The 27,110-nt window shown below is 41.9% G+C and overlaps 1 protein-coding gene across 3 annotated transcripts in view; it reads right to left on the bottom strand.

Annotated features, from left to right (window-relative positions):
- LOC140714630 (septin-9-like) overlaps positions 1-24,887 on the bottom strand; it is a 307,344-nt gene extending 282,457 nt beyond the window's left edge. For 2 of the 3 annotated variants that reach the window (XR_012095957.1, XM_073025984.1), the window contains exon 1: positions 24,688-24,887. Coding sequence is in view for 2 of the 3 variants with exons in the window: in XM_073025984.1 (XP_072882085.1) it covers positions 24,688-24,709 (22 nt within the window). In the remaining variant the exon portion in view is untranslated. The remainder of the gene's footprint in view (positions 1-24,687) is intronic. The other variant, XM_073025987.1, reaches the window with a different exon arrangement.
- Positions 24,888-27,110: the final 2,223 nt, after the last annotated feature.

The following is a 27,110-nucleotide window of genomic DNA, read 5'->3' as shown; positions in this document are numbered from 1 at the left end:
AGTCAGCCCCCCCCCCCCCCCCCAGGCAAGTCATCACCATCAATAGTAACAGGGAACAAAGACAGGGCAAAATTGCAGTCAGTGGGATGAGATGCGGTGTAAAAAGGGGACCAAATATCAAGAAGGGTGACAGACATAGAATTGTAGGGTTGTATTTCAATGCACAGTATACAGCACAAGGCAGATAATCTTGCAATAGAGTTAGAGATCGGCATATAATAGACGTTACGGGCATCACTGAGTCATGGCTGAAGGAAATCTCAGTGGGAGTTTAACATGCAAATATATACATTGGATTGAAAGGACAGGCAGTTAGGCGGTGAGGTGGGATGGGAGTGGTGACAGCTCTGTTGGTAAAAAAAAAATGAAATCATGTCTTAGAAAGAAGTGATATAGGATCAGAATATGTAAAATCTTTGTGGGTAGAGTTAAGAAACTTCAAGGGTCAAAAGACCCTGATGAAAATTATATACAGGCCTCTGAACAGAAGCCAGGATGAGGGCTACTTTTACAACACAAGATAGAGAAGGCAGGTCAAAAAAGGGAATTTTACGATAGTCATGGGAGATTTCGATATACAGATGGATTGGGAAAATTAAGTTGGTGCTGGTCCCAAGGGAGACCATCTGTAGAATGCCTACAAGATGGCTTTTTATAGCAGCTTAGGGTTGGTCGCACTAGGAGATCAGCTATTCTGGATTACGTGCTGAGCAATGAACCAGATTAGAGATCTTAAGGCAAAGGATCTCTTAGGAGGCAGTGATCAAAATATCATAGAATTCACCTGGCAATTTGAGAGGGGGAAACTAAAGTCAAATGACTCAGTATTACAGTGGAGTAATAAGACTTACAAAGGCAGGAGAGTGGAGCTGACCAAAGTAAATTGAGAGGGCACATGAGCATGGATGACAGCAGAGCAGCAATGGCTGGAGTTTCAGGGAGAAATGTGTCAGGCACAGTTTAGATGCATCCCAAATATGTAGTATTCTAAAGGCAGGATGATGCAACTATGGCTGACAGGGGAAGTCAAAGTCAACATAAAAGCGGACAATACAGTGGTAGGTAGAGGGGCAGGTAGTGTCAAGGAATCAGGGAGGCTGCAGAAACACTTAGAAGAATGAACAAAGTATTTGCAATTGGAATAATGTCAAGAAGTGTTTGGCCATCCACGTTGGTGAAAGGAATAAAGGCATGGACTATTTTCTAAATGGAGAGAAGTTTGAAAATCTGAGCCAGAAGGGAACTTGGGAGTCCTCAAGGAGGAGTCACTAAAGGTTAATTTGCAGGTTGAGTTGGTGACGTGGAAGGCAAATGCAATGTTGGGATTCATTTCGAGAGGACTTGAATATGAAAGCAAGGATGTAATGTACCTGTGAGGCCACATGTGGAAAATTGTGAACAGTTTTGGGGCCCTTATTTAAGGAAGGATGTTCTGATATTGGAGAGAATTCAGAGGAGAATCATGATGATTACGGGAATGAAAGGCTTATTGTATGAGGAGCAATTGAAGGCTCTAGGCCTTTAGTCATTGAAATTTAGAGGAATGAGGTGGGATCTCATTGAAACCTATTGAATATTGAAAGGCCTTGTTACAGTGGATGTGGAGAGGAAGTTTTCTATGTTGGTGGGGTCAAGGATCAGAGGGCATGGCCTCAGAATAGAAGGATGTCAAGGGCATATCTAATCCTTTCTGTTCTTCCAAATTTAATTTTGGAAGGGTTATTTGTGATAAAAATTTATCTATCTCAGCAATCTTATTTTTTGATTCTGATTGATATAGTTCAGTGTAAAATTTTTTAAAAGTTTCATTAATTTCTAAAGGCTTATAAGTAACCTTATTTACACTTGTTCTAATTGCATTTAGAAAGTTCACAAGTAAATCTGTGGAATTCATTGCCACTTGCGGCTGTGAACGTTTGGTCATCGGGTGTATTTAAAGCTGGGTTGATAGGTTCTTGATTAGTCAGGGCATGAAAAGTTATGGGGAGAAGCCAGGAGAGTGGGGTGGAGAGGGAAATGGATCAGCCATGATGAAATGGCGGAGCAGGCTGCTCCTGTGTCTTATGATCTTATATCCTTTTGCTAATAAAAAGGGCGCAAGCCTGTCCAATCTTATCCTTGTAAGATTCAAGATTTTCAACGTCATTTCCAGCACATAAGCATAAAGGAGAACAAAATAATTGCCACTCCAGATCCATTGCAGCAGAAAAAAAAATCGCAATAGGTTAAAGAACACAATAATTAAAAAAACAGAAAAAATATAAGTACTTTAAATAGCTTACATACAGTACATAGATTGATTGTACATCCATGAGGTGACACTGGGCACAGAAGTGTCTGTACACAAGGTGACTGACAGAAAATGATAAAGCAGTGGTGGTAGGGGTGTGGAGGGGCAAGTTGGTGGATGGAGGTGTTGCTCACCCTTTCTGCATGGGGAAAATAACTGGTTTTGAGTCTGGTGGTCATGATGTGGATGCAATGTAGCCTCCTCCTTGATGGGAGAGGGATAAACAGTCTTTGAGAAGGGTGGGGTGGGGGGGGGGGTGGATCCTTCTTGATGTTATTGCCGCTTTTTTGTATATGTGTCCACAATGGCGGGTAGACTGGTGTGGGTGATACACTGGGCAGTTTTCAGCACACATTGTAAAGCCTTGCTGTCCACCATTGTGTAGGTTTCATACCACGCAATGTGATGCAGCATGTTAGGATGCTATGGAAGGGCACGAGCGTAGATATGTATAGTCCAGGTCTTCTCAGTCTTCTCAGAATTTAGAGGCACCGGTGAGCTTTCCTGGTTGTGTAGGATGTGTTCTGAGACCATGAGGTGTTGTGCAAGATGTGCACTTTCAGGAGTCTGAAACTGCTTGCGGTTTCCGCTGCTGTGCCGCCGATATAAAGAAGGATGTGAGTGATGGGAGATCTCCTGAAGTCAATAGCTATCTCCTTTGTCTTGAGACTTTGAGGAAGAGGTTTTTTGGCTGGCACAGGCCTCAATATCTTTTATCTTTTCTCTGAAGGCCATCTCATTGTTGTTGCTGATGAGCCCCACCCACTTGTGTCATTGGTGAACTTGATGATGTGATTACTTGGGTGTTTGCCCATGCTGTCATGTGCTAGCAGAGCGTACAGCAATGGGCTTAGCACACATCTCTGTGGGGGGGGGGGGGGCAATTGTGTTGAGTCTGAAGGGAGGAAGGAGTATTTGTTCATCCTGGCTCTCTGAGATCTGTTGGTTAGAAAATCCAGCACCCAGTTGCACAGAGGTGCATTTCGACTGAGGAGGAGGAGTTTGTTCACCAAGGCCTATGGGACAAGAGTGTTGAATGCTGAACTGACATCCAGAAACGGCATGCTGACATAAATGCCAGAACTGACACTGGGATGAGGGAAAGCATTCTTGTAAGTCTTTCCAGGAACTTTTCTAATGCCCTCACATCCTTCCTATAATGAAGCAACCAGAATTTAGCGCCTTAGTCTGGATGAGCTTGCAAGTGTCAGTAGGACTCCATGTTGCTATTGATAAAGTCTAGAACTTCATAGGTCTTTTTAGCTGCTGCGGGTTGGGCTGGACCAGCACATTTAAGAATCAAGATATTAAGCCATACTTCCAGTAGACTGGAACTTTTACGCATTTTTGGTGTACATCTAGGAGCATTTGAAAATATTAACCTCTATGTAATAATTACAATGTCCATGAACAACCGTGCATCTCTCCCAGGGCTTGTCATTTACTGGTCTCTACCCGCAATTAGTAGGGCTGCTCCTGGTTTCCTGCATTTTTATTCATGTTTTATTTGGCTTTGCAAGTGGCAGTAGTTCTCTTGAATTAAAATCAGGCAACATTAGCTACTTAGGAAAGTGAAGCATGATGTTACTATCGTCTTTTACACTACAGGACCAGGGCAGCTGGAATAGAATAGGAAAAATGACTATGTACTGAATGTCGAAGACATTGCCTGTCCTCTGACATACTGCTAGAATCCTGGTCAGAGTATCAGACTCCAGAAGCAGATTCCCATGTTGGAAAACATTGGGGTGAATATGCCTCTGGGTGGGGGGATGAGTGTGGATGCAGCCAAAGCTTCGCAGAACTGTAGGTGAATCAGCCTACACAAAAAAAAAGGAGCAAGAGCACATTAGCAATGGTAGTAGTTGGCTCCATAGTGAGGGGAATGGGCAGACATTCAACAGCCTTATCTGTGAACCTCGGATGATGTTTTGTCTCCCTGGTGTTAAGGTCAAGATATCACAGAACAACTGCAACACATTCTAAAATTGTAGGGAAATGGTCAGATGTTGCAGGTTCACATGAGTACTAATTTCATAAGAAATTGATGAGTATTGTGAGAGATTAAAGTTGTATTAACAATGTAATGACTGGATTATCTCAAACATTATGTGCCAAGTATAGGAGTAGTAGGTCAGCTGGATGTAAGATTGAAGAGCTAGCACAAGAACAAGGGCATTAGATTTCTGAATCTTGAAACCATTTCACAAGTTGTGCAAGTAATTTGCACCTGAATTTCCTTATTGGGGAGGCTTGTGAATGCAGGTAAAGTGGGCAAGGATCAGACAGGTTTACAAGAAAAGCCAAGTGCATCAGAAGAAGCAAGGCTGGATGGTATTTATTATAAAAACAATCTGCCTAACAAGTAATGAAGATGAACAGCAGATCTAATATTGCTGTTCTCATTGTTTGGGCAGAGTGCAATGTATATTCAATGTGTGATGATGGGTGGTGAGGGGGGTAAGGGAAGTAACAGAACACAGCCCGGCACTAGCCCCTGTGGTAGGGCATCAGCAACAAACAAAAAGTATTCGAGAGCATAGAGAGGCATGTGGACCAAAACATTTAGAGGTTGTGACATACTCCATAAGTTTTGAAGATATAAATAATAACATGGATAGACAAGATAGTTAATCGCAGGCCAGTCAAAGAAAGCCTGTAGAAAACTGGAAGCAGCTCCTTCTGGGTAGGTCTAACCATGGAGGTATTCAAAAATGAAGAGAAGATCAAGGCCAGTGTTTTCCCATGATGGTGAAAGGCTAACAACTTCAAGGAACCCTATATGAATAGAATATCCAGAGGTATTTAAAGCCAATATGATAAGCAATGGAGATTGCTAAATCTTTGACCAAAATATTCAAATCTCTGGTCAGATCTCTGGAAAAAAAGCTAATGTTGTACTTCAGGGATAAACCAGGTAATTGCAGGCCAGGTGAGTCTAGCATCAGAGGTGGGAGAAAATACTGGGAAAAAATCTGACTGTTCAGACAAGATTAATCTTTATTTGGAAAGAAAATATTGATCAGGGATAATCAAAATGGCTTAAGGGAAGATCTTATCCAACTCAAATGATTGAATTTTGAGGTGGTGACTAGGTGTGTCAATGAGATTAATGCAATCGATGTGTTTCATGTGGCCTTAAATAAAGCATGTCAGAAATCTGACATCAGAAACAAGCCCAATGAAATAAAAAACCTACAAGACTCAGGGTAATTTACCAAATTGGCTTGATCATTCCCTTGGTGATAGGAGATAGTGGGTGAAGCTCAGAGTTTGCTTTAGTGACTGGCAGTTTGTGATCAAAGATGTACCACAGGTACCCTTGCTGTACATTATATGCAATAGCTATCTGCACATGAAAGTAGAGGTTTGATCAATGTTAACAGCTGACAAAGATTGATGGATTTACTGATTGTGCCGAGGGTAATCTTCAGCTAAAGAATGTTATTGATCAGTTGTTAGTACAGGTAGAGAAACCAAAGAAGAAATTTAATCGTGAAATACACGAGATGTGATGCATTTTAGGAGGACTAGTAAGGCTCTGACATATTGAAGAACTCAAGGAAGTATTGAGGAACTGAGAACTTTGGTGTACATGTTACAGGATCCACGTAGACCATAGCAAAGAGATAAGGTGTTTAAAAAGGAATATGGAACATTGCCTTCATTAGCAAGAAAGCAGAAAGAACAACGAGCATTAGACAACAGTACAAACATTAATACGTCACAGAATGCTGTGCACTCTTCTGGTCACCACATGATAAGAAGGATGCAATTACATCAGAGGGGGTGCAGAGCAATCCAGCAGACTGTTGCCTGGAATCAACCATTTTAGTTACAAGGGACATAAAACACCTGGCCCATTTTCCCTGGAGCAAATAAAGCTGATGGGGGAATCCAACCGAGATATATTGAGTTATGAGGGTCATAAATAGGACTCCCACCTTCTCAATCAGCCAATCAGAATCAGGCATATCACTAGCACATGTTGTGAAATAAGTTGTTTCGTGACTTAAAACATTGTGCCTCTTCAGGCTTCTATGCCTCCTCTTTGATGGCAGAATGAGAAGAGGGCACGTATTGGGTGAGGGGGGGTCCTTAATGACGGATGCCACCTTTTCCAGGCATTTCCTGTTGAAGATGTTCTTGATGCTGGGTGGCTACGCCCATGGAGCTGACTGAGTTTGAATCTTTCTGCAGCTTTTTTTTCCCTATCCTGCGCAGTAGTCTCCCCATACCAGACGGTGATGCACCAGTTAGAATGCTCTTTAGGGTACATCAGTAGAAATCTGAGAGGGTCTTTGGTGACATACCAAGTCTCTTCAAATTCCTAATGCAATATAGCTGTTATCGTGTCTTCTTTGCAATTGTATCAATATGTTGGGCCCAGGGTAGATCCTTAGAGGTGTTGACATCCAGGAACTTGAAACTGTGTATCCTTTCCACTTCTGATCCCTCAATGAGGACTGGTGTGTTCCTTTGACTTACCCTCCCTGAAGTCCACATCAATTCTTTGGTCTTGCTGACTTTGAGTGGAAGGTTGTTCTATCAACACCACTCAACCAGCTGATTTATCTCACTCCTGTATGCCTCCTCATCATCATCTGAAATTCAACATACAATAGTGGTGTCACCAGCCAGTTTGTGGATGACATTTGAGCTGTGCCTAGCTGTGCTAGTTGAAGGTGTAGAAAGAATAGGCCAGTGGGCTAAGCATTCATCCTTGAGGTGCACAAATGTCAATTGTCAGCGAAGGGAAGATGTTACTTCCAATCTGCACTGACTGTGGTCTCCCAGTCAGGAAGTCAAGGATCCAGTGGCAGAGGGGATGAAGACCAGGTTTTGGAGCTTGTTGATTAGAACTGAGGGTATGATTGTTTTGAACACGAAACTGTCATCAATAAACAGCAGCCTGAAGCGAGAATTCCTTTTGTCCAGGTGATTTAAGTTGAGTGGAGAACTGGTGAGATTGCATTTGCTGCAGACCTATTGTGATGATAGGCAAATTGCAGTGGATCCAGGTTCTTGCTTAGGCAGGAGTTGATCTAGACATGAATAACTTCTCTAAGAACTTTATCACAGGAGATGTGAGTGCCATTGGGCAATATTCATTGAGGCAACTCACACTGCTCTTCTTCTGCCCTGGAATGGATTGTTGCCTTATTTGAAGCAGGTGGGAACTTCCAACTGCAGCAGTGAGAGACTGAAGATGTCCTTGAACATTCTTGACAATTGGTTGCCATAGGTTTTCAGTGCTCTACTAGGTACACCATCAGGGCCTAACACCTCGTGAGGATACAACCTCATGAAAGATGTTCCGACATTGGCCACCGAGACAGATTACAGGGTCACTAGATGTTGCAGGGATTTGCAGAGGTGTAGTTTTATTAACCCTTTCTGAGTGTGCATCAAAGGCATTTAGCTCACCTGCAAGTGAAGCATCACAGCTACTGATGATATTAGGTTTCATTTTGTAGGAAGTAATTTCTTGCAAATCTTGTCAGAGCTGACCTCCATCAGATTCTGTCTCTAACCTCAGTCTGAATTGTCTCTTCACTTTTGAAATGGTCTTCTGTAGGTCTATCTCTGTATTATTGGTCTTGAATGCCATAGGTCTAGCCTCCAGAAGATAGGGATCTCCTGGATCATCCTGGGTCAGTTTTTGATTTGGATGTGTCTGGCATGTTCTTGAAGGCACACACTCATCCACATTGGCATTTATGAGGTCAGTGACAACTGTGGCATATTCATTCAAATCTGAAGATGAATCCCAGAATATTGTCCAATCCACTGACTCAAAGTAGTCCTGTAAGCACACCTTTGCCTCCTTTGACCACACCTTCTTGGTCCTCACCACTGGTGCTGACGTTTTTATTCTCTGCCTATACACCAGGAGTAGAAGTACAGCCAAGTGATCAGAGTTCCCAAAGTGCAGGCATAAGATGGCACACTAAGCATTCCTGAGAGTAGTATAACAGTGGTCAAGAGTGTTGGCTTCTCTGGTTCCACAGGTGAGACTTCAAGCAGGCCGGGTTGAGATCCCCCGCAATGATAGGGAAGGTATCAGGCTCTGCTGTGTCATGACTACCTGCTTGGCATTGGCCTGAGGTGTAAAGTACACTGCTACCAGGTTGATGGCAGAAAACTCCCTTGGCATATAAAGTGGACAACGTTAGACTGCTGGATATCCCAGGTCATGTGAGCAGGACAGAGGCAGAACTGTCATGTCTGTGCACTATAGAGTTAATCATGAAACACAGTCCCTCTTTTCTACCTTTAAAAGACTCAACTGACTTGTCTTGTGGAGAATAGTGAAGCTGTTGGGCTGCAGTGCTGCTTCCAAAATGGCAGCAGTGGGCCATGTTACCACGAAGCAAAATACCAGTCTCTGATGTCCTTCTGGCATTGCAGTCTTGCTCTGAGATCTTCTGTTTTATTTTCCTGGGTCTGTCTGGACATTCATCAATGGGACATCATTCATCATGGGAAATGGCGGTGGTAAGAGGTCTAAGGCCTCTGCGTTTCAATTGTACCTGTAGTCCAACATGCATTCCCTACTTCTGTAAAGGGGAACTGCTTACAACCCGAGTCTGCTGTCTGGATTCCATCAATTTTGAGGATGGATAGATTTTTTTAAAAAAAAGATTAAACTGATCGTATTTTTTTGAAGTACCCAGAACTGTGACTGTGGATTTCAGATATAATAGTCCTAAATGGAAATATTCGATGATTCTCATTGGAGATGCAAGCAAAGAGTCACCACTTATCGGCACCATCATGGCCCAAATGTCCCTCCCAGCTCCTCCTTCCCTCTTTTTGATGGTCCACTGTCCTCCCCTAGTGGGCTCCATCTTCTTCATCTCTTTGTTACTTCCACTTATTACCTTTCCATTTCTGACTTCATCTTCACTCTTCTCCATCTGCCAATCTCTCTCCCCCATGCCTGGATCCACCAATCACCTGCAAGCTCATTTTACCCTGTTACCACAACTTTATAAGTTGGATATCTCCCCTCTTTCTCTCCAGTCCTGATGAAGGGTTGTGACCTGAAATATCAACTGTATATTCTCCTCTATAGATGCTGCCGGTCCAATTAAGTTTTTCCAGCTCCTTTTTGCAGTGCTCCTGATGACAAGATAGGAAAGATATCAGCAATAAAAAGGATATGGGTTGAAAAGATTTCAGGATTTGTTTAAGATCTTTATTCCTTGATGCCCAAAATCTGAGATGCAATACCAGAAGGGGTAGTGGAAGCAGATACCCTCACAACATTTGTGAAGTATTTAGATGAGCATTTGACACATCATGACAGGCTGGCTGCTGTGTAGAGAGGAACTTTATAGCTAGCACAGATGTGATGGACTGAAGGGCCTGTGTCTGTGCAATACAACTTGATGAATCCGACTCAGACATCCCTGCAAAGATGTCATCTGCAATATGCCCCCAATATGTAGTTCTTCGATATTACTTTGAGCTCGTCACATTGAAGATACATTGAACATCTTCCTTTGTTTGCCAACATGTATTTGATCTGTGCTATTGATACAATGGTCAATTGATTATCCAATCAAAAATTCACAGTCCTTCCTTGTGGCTGAGTAGCTGGCAGTTTTGTTGCCCGATGCAAGCACTTGTAGCAGAGAATACCACAGGACATTAGTAAGTGGGCAACAATGGGAAATGTGATCATAATTGCAACCATCCAGGTAAACTAGAATCCATGGCAAATACTTCAAAATTTCTGCACAGCAAGGTGTGTAGATTCATTGTAATGACAATTTGGGGTGAAGGTGCACTATTCAATGAACTGGAGACATTATTGGATACATCTGTTTTTCATCTTGCACATACTGCTTGCATCATACACTGGGATGCTCTCTACAGTTACCTGATGAAGTAACGTTAGCCTTTGGCCAGGGGCAGATGTCCTCAGGTGGTGCCCAACCTTCATGGAGTGTTTTGACCCTTAACCACTACACTTTCCAGTTGGCGGGTCAGCAGTGATAGCCAAGTCACTGCCCATCTGCTCCTGACTTCCAGCTCAACTCCTCTCTCCTGCTCCATGTGCAGTAAGAGGCCCTTTCTGCTTCCTCCCCCATCCTGCGTGCAGCATGATTCTTGCTCTTTTCATCAAGGCACAACACACACAGCAACCTCCATGCTAACCTTGCTGGGAACCCTCTACAGGCGATCTCCGCGGGGAATAGCCATGCCTGCCATCCTTTGTCCCTGCACTCCTGTACCAAGGACTGGTACTGCAGGGCCTTCCTCTTGTGAGCCTTCTCACATCCTTCCTCCTATGGTGCTGTGAGCTCCACCAGGATGATTATCTGGCCACAGTACCATGTCTGGCTGCAGGGTGGTTTGCACCACCTCCGGGAACTGCAGCTCCTCCCCGCATTGACCCTCATCTCCCAAGATTCGGCAGTTTGCAGGAGATTAGATTTAGGTCTCATTGATGTGACTGATGTGGCAGTCATTTTGATGAAGGAGAGGGCCCTGTCTGCCTCTCTCGCTCCAGCGTGTCAGCACAGAACAGCAGGACTTTGTCATGGCGTCACCTACAACGTCCTTGTGGTAACAGCTGTTTAGTGTCCTGACGGTATTTGTGCAAGTGAACCCTGCTGACCACAAAGCTTGTAGCTAGGATCCTCTCTCAGCTCCCATGTATGCAGCTGTGATGCTGTAGGGAGAATGTCATACAGGGACTACAGGAGGAAAGAAATGTGGAAAGGCTCCAGTCTTCAAAGCTCTGCCCAAGTGATCACACACTAGGGAAGATCCCATTTTGTTCAGGGGCCCTGTGACCCCAACTCCACAGCCTTCGCCACTTGCCTTTCGTCCTCTCAGTTTCTTACCTCTGCCTGGACCATGTCCCACCTGTCCCCCTGTCCCTTGTGCTTGCACTCCCCCATCATTGGCAGTGTGCAGAGCAGAGGCCTTGTCATCCCAGACATGGGTTGTCAATACTCTCTCAATTGCAGGGAGCTCACTGGCTGGTCTATGGCTTAGTTGGCAGCTCACTTTCAGCCTGATCTTGCGACTCCTACTTGGTTTATTAGCTTGACATCGGAGCCTCTCAGTGTTAATGGAACTCTACACTTTGCCGTCTTGAACTCTTTCACTATCAATGACAATGGCAGATGTAGCTGGCCTCATGTTATGTAGAGCTCCACTGAAGAAAAACCTGGGGGGATCCACAGCCACCTCCACTTGTTAACTTTCCTCTCGATGCCTTCTACAGTGGCCATGGGGAACTCGTACACCGTGAAAAGCCACAGCAGCATTGGTAGAAGACCATGTTGGTACAACCATGTCTTAAATTTACCAGGGAGTCCGGTTTTGTCGATCTTCAGCCACTCTTTGGTCTGCTTTACAATGGCGGTGATGTTGGTGCTGTCTGTCATTGCTGCATTAAGCCACTTTTCAAGACACTTTACAGGGCTGTCCTCTATGGATGGAATGGCTTCTCCCTGTACTTGAAGACTGAACTTGCTAGTAACCTTGCCCTTTTTTATCACCATGCATCTGGACTTACTGGCCTTAAAGGTCATCCTAGCTCAGGAAGCTACGTTGACCAGGGTTTCCAATACCCATCTTGCTTGGACATGGGTTACAGTGGTTACTGTGATTTCATCCATGAACTCCTGTATTGCAGGTTGCCAGATGCTGGGCTCCAACATTGAGCCTCGGATTACATCTTCTGCTGCTGATATGAAGAGGTTCATACCCATGACAAACAAGATGGGAAGAGATGCTACATCCGGTTGGACTCCCTTCTGGAGGTCTTGTTACCTGGTTGTGAAGTCGGTTGAAGTGAAGCATAGCTTGAATCCTCCTAGGTGATGATGTCTTGTGCAACTGTTCCCACAATTTGCTAGTTAGATCTTTAACACCCTCCTTTTCATTAGGTGAACTGTTTTTAAATTATTTGTTCAGGATCTTTATTTCACTTCTCAGGTGGTGAATCTCTTTTTCCCTTCTGCCAAGATAGTTTATGATCCCTTTCCTTCTCCATTGGGCCGGATTGCTCTTTAGCAAAGTTGAACACAAGAGCTGAGAGGGAGTCAATCTTCCTGTAGGTCCAGCCAATGCAGCTTCCAAGATGCAATCCATGTCATCATTGAACTGATTCCAAGATACATTGTCTGATGATCTGGGCCACCTGATCCTCTTTCCTCGATGAATGGGTTAGGGTGTTAGAGGGAGCACTCATTCGGTCCCTTCTTTGGCTCTGGGGTAGCTCAGATGCGTAGAGATCTTCAGCTCGGTGGATGCTTCCTGGCCGGAGTTCTCCATCATCTCACCGGATGTTCAGACCGTGTGTTGCACCCGAGTCACTTTTGTTCCACAACTGGACCTGCTTTGGTGTATCTCAAGGCCTTTGATGTTTTTGCAGATTTTGCCGCAATGGCACTTTGCAATGAATGCCTCCACAGACAGTGTTGTTTGCTTGAGTCATCTCGTTAACGTATTTCCAGACCTGGTCGTTGCCATTATGTCCATCCTATTGAACCTCTCATCCTCACCCCTCCTCTTGGGAGATTCTGGGGGTACTGCGTATTTAGTTCACCCATAGCTTGTAAGGTGCCCTCTTGCAATTGCCTCACACTTGTGTGCCCGTGCCAGTCTTTCCCGGAGGTCAGCTGTCTTTCAGCATCACCGACCTTTCTCGGTTGCCATCTAGTCACTGGTGAACCAGATGTCGCTTGCATCATAACCGGGTATTCTCCTCAGTTACCTGATGAGGTAACCATAGCCTTTAGCCTGGGGCAGATATCATCAGCTGGTGCCTCCTAAATATCACATGGATTGTTCTGAAAATCATATCGAGTTAAACTGATAGCTCTTTTGCTATTCAGTAAATCATGGATTATTGAATGGGACAGTGCAATCAATTTGATTTAAAAAAGATGTTTTTTTTTTCTGGAGCAAGCTTTGACTGCAAGGGCTTTATATATAAAAGAAATACATTGGAATAACATTAAATATTCTGTCCGGACTGAGTTGTAGAATAGCTTATGGATCATATTTTATGAGAAAGATAGAACATCATCTTTGAACACAAGCAATACGGAACTATTTCTTTTGAAAAACACATTTGAACATGAATGTCAAGAACATGACCCATGAACTAAAGATAGGAGATTCAGCATCCTGAGTAATTCAGCAGCAAGCAATTTGTTACAGTTTGGCCACTTAAGCAGAAGGAAAATGTTAAGGAAAATCATATTATCCAAGAGGAAAGAGACATATCTCAATCCAGATAAAAGACATAATAGAATATGGTTGCAATATGTTGCAAAGGTTTATGACATCCACGGAATTTGTCGGACTCTGGTAAAGCTCAGGAGGAACAGGAAGAGGAGGAGGGCAACGGGAAAGGAGGTGGTGAGCTGAGAAAGGAAGGGACAAAGTCAGTTAGATAAAGCACTGAACTTTAATACACATTCATTAAAAAATACCACTACCATGGTCCACAAGTACAATCAATAGAAACAGCTAGAAGAAAAAGTTGGTATCAAGAGATTTTCCTTATAAAATGAAATAAATATCACTTGGAAACTTTGTGGCAACTTGAAAATGGACAGGGATGGTCGGTGAAGAGGTTTGAAGGAAATGAGGGGTGGCGATTCCTGAAGACGGATGCTGTGGAGGGATTATGTGCAGGGAGAGAATGTGAGCGGCTGATGATTCAATCTCAATGTAAAAATGAGTCTATCCTGATATCCCTGTGTTGTGGTAAACAGGGACAATTACATATTCAATTGAAGTGAAAGAATTTGTGCCTTTATTCAGTGCAAAGTAATAAGTGACCACTAATAACCACATCACACAAATGCCTAGTAATGGTGATCATAGACAAGAGAAAATATGACCAACAAATAACAACTAAAAATCTGCAGATGCTAGAAATGAGATAAAGAGCAAGAAACGTTAGAAACATTCAAGTCAAATGCTCATTTTATTTCAGTGTTCAGCCAGCTCACTTTGGCATTCAATCGGTATTTCAATGCCAGCTGTCCCACTATCTCTTCAGGGCTGTCATAAAATATATAACTGGGTCATCCATGTAAATGTTTAGTCTTAGGTTGCAGATGATGAACTGTATATCCTGGAGCAAGTGACTCACTTCCCAATTCTCAAGTCTTTGAGGTTTGGTTCAGAATGTTTAATTACTTTTTATTTGCATGGCCGCTAAGATACGGCTCACATCATCTTTCTGTTCCTTCAACACTGGTGTAACAATTACCCAATGAGTGAAGCTTCACTGCATAGCTTGCGGTGGAGTAAGAAACTGGTTCGTCAGCATCTCAAATGAAATTAGTAGGTTATATGCTGCCCTTGCCAAAGTGCCTATATTCTGTAAATAAATTAGAAACATTTAGTAAAAACTATCCCTCTTAATCTATATTAGAATATCACAAGTTGCAAAATCCTGATGGTGAAAAAGGAATCAAAACATTTTCCCCAAGTCTAAGTGAGCAGGGCCCTACATAGAATTCAAGGCCCTCTGGCAATTAATCCTACTTTTCTTGTTAAAGATCATTCCCACTGCTGCGCATCTGTCCTCATTTGAAATGCAAGACAAAGAACTGTGAGCTATCTGTAGGATCAAAGCCAACAACATGAACCCATGTTAATCCTGATCTTAGCCTGGCCTAGAGAACCACTGCAGCGGTTAGCACTATGTTATTACAGCCTGGGACGTCAGAGTTCCAACATCCCCTAGAAGTGTGGCTTTTCTCTGGGTCCTCCAATGTCCTTTCACAGTCCAAAGACGTACCAGTTAGTAGGTTAACTGGTCTTTGTAAATTGTCCCGTGATTAGGCCAAGGTTAAATCACACAGGGGTTACAGGAGGAAGGAGTGTACAGGTTTGGGCAAGCAGTAAAAGGAACAAAGAAACCAGCCTGACAGCCATACTTCAGATAATATATCACTTGTACAGAGGTGCCTGCTTCCATTTCGAACTTCCTTTGCAAAAAATGGACCTTGAAAGGTTTTACAATTAGCATAAATATTTAACAAACCGCCTACGTTATTGCCAACCTAATAATGTGCTTGAATTAAAATGGTTCCAGTAGATTAATCTGACAACTAAAAAATATTGCAACTGAGATGTACCGTGAATGAGACTTGAGCTTCAAGTGACAGTAATAAGGTTGGAATTATTGCTGAGCTCAGTTGGCAGGTTATTATTCAGCTCAGTTGCGTGATAACCGACCCCTGGCTCTTAAAAAATAAATAAATGAAGCCGATGGAGTTTTCTCAAAAATAAGCAAGGAATATTAAAATCTCATGTTCAGCAGCAGAATCACTCCAAAGGGATTACAATCTTAAAGCACCAAACAATGTTATTAGTTGTGGGAAACCAGAGAGTTTGACATCAGGCAGGCAAGATCTTCATCCTCCGTGATGTATAATATGAATGACAGGAGAACACCCAAAATATAGATGAATGCTCAATTAGTCACTTCGAAGACTTAAGAGATTCCTATAGGGCCTTAGAGATCATTGATCAAGGAATAGTCTATAGTAGGTAATGGTTTAATGAATGTTTATGCTACTCTCAGCAGAGAATCTGCATATGAAGTTGCTAATGAAGCCCGAGAAACAACTGCTTCTTTTTCTCACCTGCAGAAAATGGCTTAAAACTTCTGAAAGCCTGGTGTGGTAATTCTGTATCCCAGGCACACGCTTTAGCTCCCAGTTTTCACACCACAAAGCAACTAGCTTATCCAAACCCAGTAAAGATATTTGATATTAAGTTATTCAGAGCTGGAACTTGCCAATAAAAATTGAAAGGTACAAGAGGCTGAGGAGTGACCTTACAGAGAGATACAAAAATCATAAGGGGCATAGAAAAGATGGGTGGTCACAGATTTTCCGTCCAGGGTAAGAGAGCTAATGCTAGAGGGCATACGTTTGAGGCGAGAAGGGATTTATTTTAAGGGGACACGAGTGACAGTTTGTCTGCCCAAAAGGCAGTGGAATTGTGAAATGAACTGCCAGAGGAACTGATGGCAGCAGATGTGATTAGAATGCTTAAAAGGCAGTTTAGACAGAAACATGAAGAGAAAAGGTTTAGACTAGAGAGATATGGGCCAATTATGGGCATAGGGACAAGCTAAGGTAGGTGTTACGTACCCCGTAACTGGGTCACTTACCAGCAAAGATAGAGAGGTCCATTGAAATCTGATGGTACTATTTAATATACGTCATCAATACTAAATCTAAAAGCGCGGGTATAATAATAATCAATAAGAAATAGCTCTATCATTGTCTAGGGGATAATGTATTGTCCGATGGAAATATAAAAGTCACTTTAGTTCATTCAATCTGTAGGCTGCAGCCTTTGGTTGGAGTCAAGAGAGAGAGTTAAACTTGCCCATTCCTTTTATGAGGTCAATCCTTCGAGAGTCGGTGGGGGCTGAATTTTCCTTTGTTGTTAGCTAAAACCGTTCTTCCGTGGCAAGACCCACCAATTCCGAGGCAAATGGAAAAGGACGCACGTGGGCTGTTTCTACCGGCTTTTGCTATTACGCTGTTACAGGAGTTCTAGCGTTTCTTCTGGTGTGTCTGAGGGGCTGTTCCCACAGACCCTCTTTTATCCTGACTCACAGGGTCTCAGATGTCAATCAGGTTGGGATGATGCAATCCCTCCACCAACCCCCCTCGGTTCATTGCCTGGGGGGGGGGCTTCGATGAATTGTACAGTACTCAATACACAATTACGTCTCCAAAAGACAATGACCTGTTCCATGGATTTGTATCGCCGAAGGGCCAAACATTCCAAACGTCTCTTTCTCATTTCCTGGGCCTCCTGACCTGAATTAATAGCAATCTTGCGATTCTCAAAAAGGAGGGCGCTCAGGCGTAACATAGGCAACTGTATTAGTGTGGACGAGTTGGGCCAAGGGCCTGTTTTTATGCTGAATAATCTATGCTGTGGACTCCATACTATGCAGATCAGCCATGGACTGATTCTCTCTTGGGCACATTATGCCTGGGACCATACTGGTAGCAGTTAGTTTCAACACCACGCCAACACAAACATTAATGGCACAGAATTCATTGGAAGATCTATTCTGATTTATACCATTGCTCCAAACATGCAACATTTCAGAACTAATTTACCTTTTCTTTCAAATAATATGCAAGTTAACTCTTTAAACTCAACACTCTTGGTTGAGTGCTTTCCACTCAAAGTTTTCATTATATTCGGAATATCTCCCTACCACCAAAGAGCCAAATTTTAAAAACTGTCACACTATTTACTTGAATAGTACAAACGTTGAGAAACATCAGATGCAAATCACATATTGCGTGTTGGTTTATGAACCAGTGGCATTGGAAGGGTCACCTGTAAAATAGACTGCTGAGGCAAACTGATTAAATCATTAGGGCAAGTTTGCACGTAATAGACTCATCAATGTGCCTTTGACAAGCTTTTTTAAACATTTTGGTGTGAGATCACTGGTAAACCTCAAAATAAATATATATTTTTCAACTAAACAGTCCTTCCAGGTGAGGCAACACTTCAGACATTTACCAGGTCTGGTGCTCCTAGTCTGACCTCCTGTGTTTCGGTGAAACACGACGTAGATTGGGAGACCACTTCAATGAGCACCTACGCTTCGTCTGCCAGAAAAAGCGGGATCGCCCAGTGGCCACCCATTTTAATTTCACTTCCCATTCCCATATGTCCATCCATGGCCACCCCCACTGTCGTGATAAAACAACACTTAGGTTGGAAGAACAACACCTTATATTCCGTTTGGGTAACCTTCAGCCTGATGGCATGAACATTGATTTCTCAAACTTCCAGTAATGCCCCCCACCCCTTCACCATTTCCCATCTCCTTTTCCCTCTCTCACCTCATCTCCCTGCTGGCCCATTGCCTCAGTCAGGTGCTCCTCTCACTTTTTCTGTTTTCCAAGGCCTTCGGTCTCTTTCACCAATTAACTTCCCAGCTCTTTACATCATCCGTTGCCCTACAGGTTTCACCTATCACCTTGTGGTTCTCTCTCCCCTCCCCCCCCTCCCCCCACCTTTTAAACCTTCTCCTCAGCTTTTATTCTTCAGACCTGCCGAAGGGCTTCAGCCCAAAACATCGACTGCACTCTTCTCCCTCGATGCTGCCTGGCCTGCTGAGTTCCTCCAGCTTTTTGTGTGTGTTGCTCACATATATTTAAATACACAAGAATCTTATTGCTATGAATTAATGAACCTAAACATTCATATGGAAAGATTGCCAAGTATTTTAAACTGATGTTAGGACCAGGTGGTGAACCAAACAGTCATTACAATAGTTTATTTGTGATGAGCAAGGTCCTAGCTAACATGTGGCTTAAGCTTCAAAAATTTCCAGCTGAATTGCAGACAAAGGACTTGCAGAGAAGTAGAACTTACTTTGTTTATTGTAATTTTCAAACATCAGTCAGCACATTATATTCCGGTAGGGAGTCTCAGGAAAACAGCTGATGCTTTAAGACTCTTTGAAACACTTGAATTATACCATGTCTGTGGAGTGTTTTATTTCAGTAGATAACCTTAACAAAACCCAACCCTCAAATATCTTCTGGTGCTTTGCACTTCATTGCTCCAAACCAAATCTGACCAATAAATGGAGCTAAGTTCTAAAATACCCAAATCTGAATTATAGATTGTATTTTATGCACTGCTTGCCAATTTCACCCTAGCAGAAATTCCCCATCAATGCCAAAAGCAAAGTTATGGTTTAGATCTACTAAAATAAGATCACCCAGATGAACAATGGTTGTGTGAATAACTAGGAAAGTCTGTCTAAAACTGCCTGCTCTCCTTACAATGGAAATTGAGTTTACAGCAAAAATGTATTCTTATTCCAAAAAATGATATGGCACCAAAGTCAAATTCTCCCATCTGGGACTGCACTTCCCAATATAAAGTAATTATTCCCCCCCCCACCAAGTATCAAAAAACGGCAGCACATAGAGATGCATTGCCTTCTACAGCTAGTTTCTAGTCAGGGATTGCAGTCAACGAAAGCTCCACAAATATGGCACCGCTGAATTCTTAGACAAAATTAATTTTAATCCACCAGCAGCAGATTTAGTAGGAGTGCTTAATTGATTGGAGATTCTATGGACACCAGACACGGAGACAGCGACCTGGTCTAGGTATTTCAGCTGATGGAGTGACAGAAGCCAGGCTATTTCACATTGTCAAGTTCACTGCTGACATGGCAGTGCTGGGGCTCATCACCAGCAATAAGTTGGCTTACAGTCAGGAGGTGGAAGAGCTAGAACCCTGGTTCCAGGCAAATAACCTCTTGTGCACGGCGAAAAAGACAACGGGGATGGCTATCGACTTCAGGAAAACTCGCACCACTCACACCCCCTCTGCCTCGGCAGCACGGGGTTGGAAATGGCGAGCAGTTCCAAACTCCTAGGACTGCTTACAACCGCTCATGCTCCTCGAACACATCTCAACAGAATCGAGAAACCTCACCTACTTTCTGAGGAGGCTGAAGAGAGCTGGACTATACATATCTATGCTCATGTCATTCTATAGCCGCGCAGTAGAGAGCATACTGCAATGTGGCAGATGGGAAGTCTCCTCAATGGCTAGACAAAACTGCCCAATGCATCCCCGGCACCTGTCTACCTGGCACCATGGACACGTATACAGAAAGGTGCTGGAAAATAGCCAGCAAAACAAGGAAGGACACCACCCGCCCAGCTCGTGGATTGTATGATCAGGGAGGAGGTCATGCAGCGTCCAAGCCATATAACCATATAACAATGGTTCTAAAATAACAATAACAGCACGGAAACAGGTCATCTTGGCTCTTCTAGTTCATGGTGAATGCTTACTCTCACTACTCCCACCGACCTGCACTCAGCCCATAACCCTCCATTCCTTTCCTGTCCATATACCTATCCAATTTTACTTTAAACAACCAGACTCAAAAACAGTTACTTTCCCCAAGCAGCAAGGCTGATCAACACCTCCATGCACTAACTCACCCCTCTACACCCCCGCCACCACTACTTTATCATTTCCTGTCAGTCACCTTAAGTACAGACAAGTGCCAAGTATCACTTTACAGAAATATAATCTATTTATATTTATTGTGATTTCTGCAATCGTGTTATTTATCTTACTGACTTTTTTTTGTGCTACATTGGATCCAGCGCAACAGTTATTTTGTTCTCTTTTACACTTGCATACTAGAAATGATATTGAACAACCTTGAATCTCGAAGATGGCGTGGAGCTGCAATCTCTGTCGAAGTTGCGGCTCAGATTTTCTTGATTGCTAGTTGGTTCATGGGATTGGTTTTGGTGACAGAGGGGAGCTTGGATTTAAGAGTCAGGAATGTCTGTTTTCAAAGGGCAATGATGCAGATGTGGGACATCCAGATACAGATGTTAGGTCAGCAGAGCAGTGTGAACGAGGGTTGATGTCGCCCCTCAGGGTCAGTGAGTTTTTGGCAGGTTCTACGAGGGCAGAAGGAATGAGATCTGGTGACCTCCGGGTTTGCAGATTGGTAGACTGGAGTTTAAGGCCTAGGGTATGGAGTACTATCATCCCCAAGTCTGGAGTTCGAGGCATAGCATTCAGTGATCAGTGGATCCTAGGTCTAATGCCAAGGATCAATGCCCAAGGGTCAAAATCGAAATCTGAATGTTGAGCCCTGTTGGGTGGAGCCCAAGTCTGCGAACCTCTGCAAGTCTGCTGGGGGAGCTCGAGGTCCCAGCCTGTGCATCTGAGTCAGAGTCAACTGGAGGCCGAAAGCAGCCAGTCTGCGTGGGTGTAGGTAGGTGGGAGCAATGGAACTTGTTTGGCTGTTGTTGTTTGGTTGCTTGTTGTGTTCTGTGTTGCTCTGCTAACCGTTGTATGTCAGTGCCAGCAGAGCATGCCTGGTGATGAGACTAACGAGCTGTCCTCAGCACAACCTCAGGTCTGTTGGTTGTTAATGCAAACAACACATTTAACTGCACATTTTGATATGCGCATGATAAATAACTTTGAATCTTGGATGGTGAACCCTACAGAACCATATTCACACCCATGTTGTAACTACCTGTAATGAGAATCATAAACTTTTTATTTACTTATTTACCAAGTGCTACATTTTACAAGAAAAACAAAGTTTTGGTTTGGGTGAATTTTAAAAACACTGCAAGTTGAAATTATGCTGGGTGTCGCTAATAATGGACCCTCTGACCATTCCAAAGCTACCTTGAAATGAATAAGTGGTTTTGTTAATGGGATCCTACTACCATCTTTAACATCAGCAATGACTGCACATTTGCACCCACCCCTCCCCAATTAAGACTTCCTCCTTTGGCTCCCCGGTCAACATCTTTCCCAATCAAAAATATGCACTGCCTTACTCTACCACCTCCATCATCTGTATACATCTTCTAAAACCAGGTCTCCACCCTTTTCCCCTATATGACTATGTTAAATCTGATGGCCAGAGAATGGTCAATAGTTTTCCTATCACACCATGCTTAGTTTCTTCCATACTGGAGTCAATTTTGTTCTTAAAGAGGCAGTAAATAAAATCTCTTAATTTCTTCATAAAAATTCTTAGAAAATACATCTCTCTGAATTTTCTCCCCTCTCCGAAAGAATAGTGTTTACTTGAGTTGAGAACTACAAGTGACGGAAGTCTTCCACTACTTTGCTAAATTGAAGTTTCTTGTTCCAAGAACCAGCGCAGCGATTGGAGGAAAACTCTGCCTGTGGTTGGCCATCCTCACATTTTCCCATCCTAGAAATGTTTATGCCAAATGTGAGGTTATGCCTTTCATTCACGTAACAGCTGGGGTGCATAAAGTTTAACTGCTGACACACCAGAATTCAAACTACATATATAAACAAGGGATAGACTGCATTGTTAGAAGTGTCTTCTCAAAAAAATAGCGATGTTCAAACTTTATATGTATACAGTATGGTGGATCAAATGAAGACCCAGTCAACTATATCCAGGATTTCAGCAGAAAGATTAAAAGCAAACATTGCTTTAAATACAACTTCCCATAAAATAGGTAAAGTATAATGTGTACATATGGATACAAAGAGAAAACTTTGATTTGCATCATCACAAAAATTTTGCAATATCAGTGTTAAAAAAGTGATAATAAAGTGTGTTCGAGGAGGACTTTCTGAACACAGCAAGTTCAGAAAATGTTAAACTATTCATATAAGTGGAGTTTAGATTCAAGTGAGAACATTTATCTTTAGTAACATGCTCCTACAGATTTGACATTGTATTTGCAGTTAGCACTCAATTTATTCAAATACTGTAGGACTTTTAAAATAGTATAAACTTGAGCATTTTGTACTGTAGTTCTTTGTACATTGCCAACACAAAGATTCACTTATCCTTCATGTGCCATATACTGCAAACTGAACACGGACATGAAGAGGTTCCTCAGGCATTTCAATATATGAGCTAAAACCTTCCAGGTCAGACGTTTTTAGCTGGTTGCCAATAATCTCATATGCAGAGCTCAAATGGAAAGAATTGTTATAGTAAGCAGTGGAGTTTATAGCAAAACAATTCATTAACTGAGTATGTCTTTCTGCCGAATGATTTTGAATGTTGCAATCAAGAAGCTCTTTTAAAATAACTTGGGTACACCAAGGAAAATAATAACTATATACTTCAATTTGACTTTCCTTTTGATGTGGGAAAAGCTTGCTACGTCAAGTTAGGTACTTGCCACATCCCAAAATCATAAATTGTTTGCTTAAAAAGAATTTAGTACATCTTTTAACAAAAATGAATTAGATGGAAAGCAGCAGAGTGATTTAATTCTGCTTCCATTTTAATTCCATTTCCCATATCCATTCTGAAATAGCACTCTGTGGCCTCCTCTGCTGCACGATGTGGAGGAGCAAAACATCAAGTTCCGTTGAGGTAACCACTATCCTAATCGCATAAATATTGCTCTAATCCAGTATTTGCCTCCCTCCCCTTCTCTCATTTTTCAGTTCCCATTCTGGCTTCACTCTTTCACCTTCTCTTCTCACTTACGTACCACCTCCCTCTGTTGCCCTTCATCCTTCCCTTTCTGCTACTCTCCAATCAGATTCCTTCTTTTTCAGCCCTTTACCCTTTTCCACCTATCACCTCGCAGCTTCACACTTCATCCCTCTTCCCCCACCCAACCTACCTTCTACCTCTCCTGGGATCACCTATCACCTGCTAGTTTCTACTGCTTCCCCTCCCCACACTCTCTTATTCATTTTCTCCCCCTTCCTTTCCAGTCCAGATAAAGGATCTCATCCTGAATTGTTGACTGTTTATTCCCCTCCACAGATGCTACCCGTTCTGCTGAGTTCCTTCAGCAATTTGTGTGCGTTTCTCTGGATTTCCAGCAACTGCAGAACACCCTGTGTTACAGAGGGAATCTGTTTTGCAAGCAGACAGTAAAATACCTTTGTCGTATTAATGCAAAACTAAAGCTTTCAAGTACAGAAAATTAAAAAAGCTGTTTGAATGGGTTAGAATCTGTTGGAAAAAGATATTAAGAACCCACAATTGAAATAGCTAACACTGCTATATTTAAAAGAAGACCAGAAGTTGTAGGCAACTTGGACAGTTTCAAACATGTTCCAAAAAACTTAGTTACCTTCCAAATATTTTATATGCATATTTGGAATAGAAAGATGCAGACAGCTGACAATAGGATAAAGGTATTATCATATTTAAGACCTTTCAAACTTGTACATCTAGATCAAAAGTACATCAAAGTAGAGAGGTGCTTAACATAAAATCTGTATTTATAAAAATGCATCATATAAATAGACTGAAGTTGTTATACAGCGTGTAGGTTGAGTCTTGTCCAGGCAGCCACAGAGGACAAATGAACAGTATATATTGCTCTTAAATAAAACAACCAGATCTGAGTAACTGTATGCAATGAATACGCCGAGCTATCACAGCACTGAACTGACAACTCATTTCCTTTATTTACTTCGCAAAATAAATTTACAACCGTGGAAGTATACATTTTGGCTCAGATCAAATTCTGTGATACAGCTGCTGCCTAGTTGTTGTAATTAACTCCACACAAGCTGGGATGGGCATAGTCATGTTAACAGCCTTTACAATTAGTCATCAGAGGCCAAACGGAAAGCTGATATGAAAGTTTAGTCATTACTTATTTTTAATTAAAATTTTACAGAGTTTTTTATTTATTCATTTTCTAAAAGAAGTGCAATCCATTGAGCAAAAAAATTGTAACTCATTTCAAGTACTGTATATAAACCCATAAGAACTTTCTACCAATTCTTGCTACCAGAAGAAAAATTAAAATCCTGTATTGATGACTTTCAAATGGACTGACTGTCCTTCCAATATATCAGACAAATAAAATCACTTGACTCACCCGAAAATGAACTTTTCTTCATAGCTGATTTCTGAATTGCATACAGTAAGAGTCCTTAGGAACAAGTTAGGTTACTTCCACTGTATTCAATAATCAAAAAAAAGTGCAGTTTCACAGGAAGCTGACCGATTCACAAATTCTTCATTCAAAGATCAGCAAAAGGAGCTCTTTTACACGGCCCAACTCCTCATGAAACACTCCCATTAATCAGTACACACCTTTCCTAATCAGATGAACTTAGACATCTTTGGCTTTGCCCAACTTAGTTAGAACAGCAGGGAAATTACAGAACACCTATGTCTCCAAGCAATAATATTTCATAAACATATTTTAATACAGACTATTAGTTCATCACAACAGACAGTAGAATGTTCACATATTTTAAATATTATTGTACATACTTCAAAGAAAATGGACTGTTTAATTTGCATAAAAACACCCTCCCCATTTTACCTACATGGTTCAGCTCACTTAGTGCAGTTAAATAGGAAAATTTCACTGTTCAAAGTGCATTTAACTCTGATCAACTGTATGATAATAACTCAAAAGTTTTCCTCGCATCCAGCAACATTAAAATATCAGCTATGAGATCTGTTTAGTCTACAAGTTTGTCATCCACTATGCAGAAAAAATCTACTTCTCCCGATAAATTGAAATACCTAACAAAGATACATCAACGAGAGACAACCCAGACATTTCTCGGCCAATGTCACCTATTTAACACTTTTAACATCTCAGCTTCGTTAAGCTCAGTTGATTTCAACAAATAATAAAAAATAAAAACTCTCTGCTTGATAACATTCTGGCCCTAGACTGCCCGTGCCTGGTGCCTAGGGGTGTTCAACAGAACTTTTCACTGGGTCCCAGTACCAATCTTCTTTAAGTGGTTCTGCAGAATCAAAACAAAATAATTGCCCTAAAATCCATCTCACTTTTATACAACATATGTCCTGAGATAAATAATGAAGTCCTCTGAATATTTTAGTGACTCAGTTACCTGAGAAAACAGCTTTAAAAACAAAGACCACCACGTTTGACTGCACATCACAATTCTACAAGGACTTTAAAGTATCTTCATCATAATTTGTGCAATTACAGTATGTTCACATCTTTCTCTTACTGGTGCATCTCATATTTCTTAATAATTATCAGATGATATTGTAAATTCCAAACAAATTTGCATCAAAGATATACTTTTAACTTTGTTAGCCACATTATGGTGGGTTTGCTGACCATGAAGTTCTAAACTCATGCGAAGACATTAAGCCATATCAGATATAAATAGCCACAAGCACCCTCACTAAAAGGAAGTTATACTTTAGTTACCCAATCTTCAAAGACTAGTTCACTTCCCTGTTTATTCTCCACGGCAACTTTAGCTGCCAATACATGCTATTTGAGCGGTGGGTCCCCCATTTCTGTCCAAGTGAAGATACTTCCAGCTAACAAGTTGGTTCAGAACAAAGTTTATTTGTTTTCGGTGATAATACGTTTAAATCCAAACAACACTCTTAAAAGGCATTTAAATCCCACAGAGAATTTCTACCTTAAACATTACCAAATTACAAACCATTTCTACAACACAGAAGATTTCCAAATCATGGGAACAATTCTTATAAACTGAAAGGAGGTTTCAATGATGAAGCTGAACGAATTACCCATCACAGAAATCACAGCCAGAGGAATAGATTCTAGTGCACCACTTGTTTCTTTCATGCTTCATAATGTTCCTTACCCTATTCTTAATAAGTCTGAACTGCTGTCTATACTTAAACAGTTTATTTGCCATTTGGATCACCTCACACATATGACATTTCCTCAGATACCCTTTTTTCACAATCAGTCTAAAAGTCTCTTGAAGGCACAATTCCAAACTACCCACAATTAATGCTGTAAAGCTAACTTCTGAGTATATAAACCATCCGACTATACATACATCAGCTATTGATATGCTAAGTGATTTGTCTGCAAACTTCCTTACATTAAACTATTTAGCCAGCATTGTCTGTTTTGAAACAAGCCAAATTAGATAATCCATTATCTTATATTGTGCCTCTTAAACAGCAACGAACCAGGTGCAGTGATCAACATCCTACTTTCTACTTACACTGTGTCTGTTATATACTGAGCTTGTTTGCAAACAGAAACATAGAAAACCTACAGCACAATACAGGCCCTTCGGCCCACAAAGTTGTGCTGAACATGTCCCTACCTTAGAAATTACTAGGCTTACCCATTGCCCTCTATTTTTCTAAGCTCCATGTACCTGTCCTCTTGTACCTCTTAAAAGACCCTATCGTATTAGTCTCCACCACCGTTGCTGGCAGCCCATTTCACATACTCACCACTCTCTGAGTAAAAAACTTACCCCTGACGTCTCCTCTGTACCTACACCCCAGCACCTTAAACCTGTGTCCTCTTGT

This window comes from Hemitrygon akajei, chromosome 22, assembly GCF_048418815.1.
Source record: "Hemitrygon akajei chromosome 22, sHemAka1.3, whole genome shotgun sequence".
In the NCBI taxonomy this organism is placed as follows: Eukaryota; Metazoa; Chordata; class Chondrichthyes; order Myliobatiformes; family Dasyatidae; genus Hemitrygon; species Hemitrygon akajei.
Note: the sequence above shows the minus strand (reverse complement) of the source record. Positions and strands in the feature narration are given on the sequence as shown.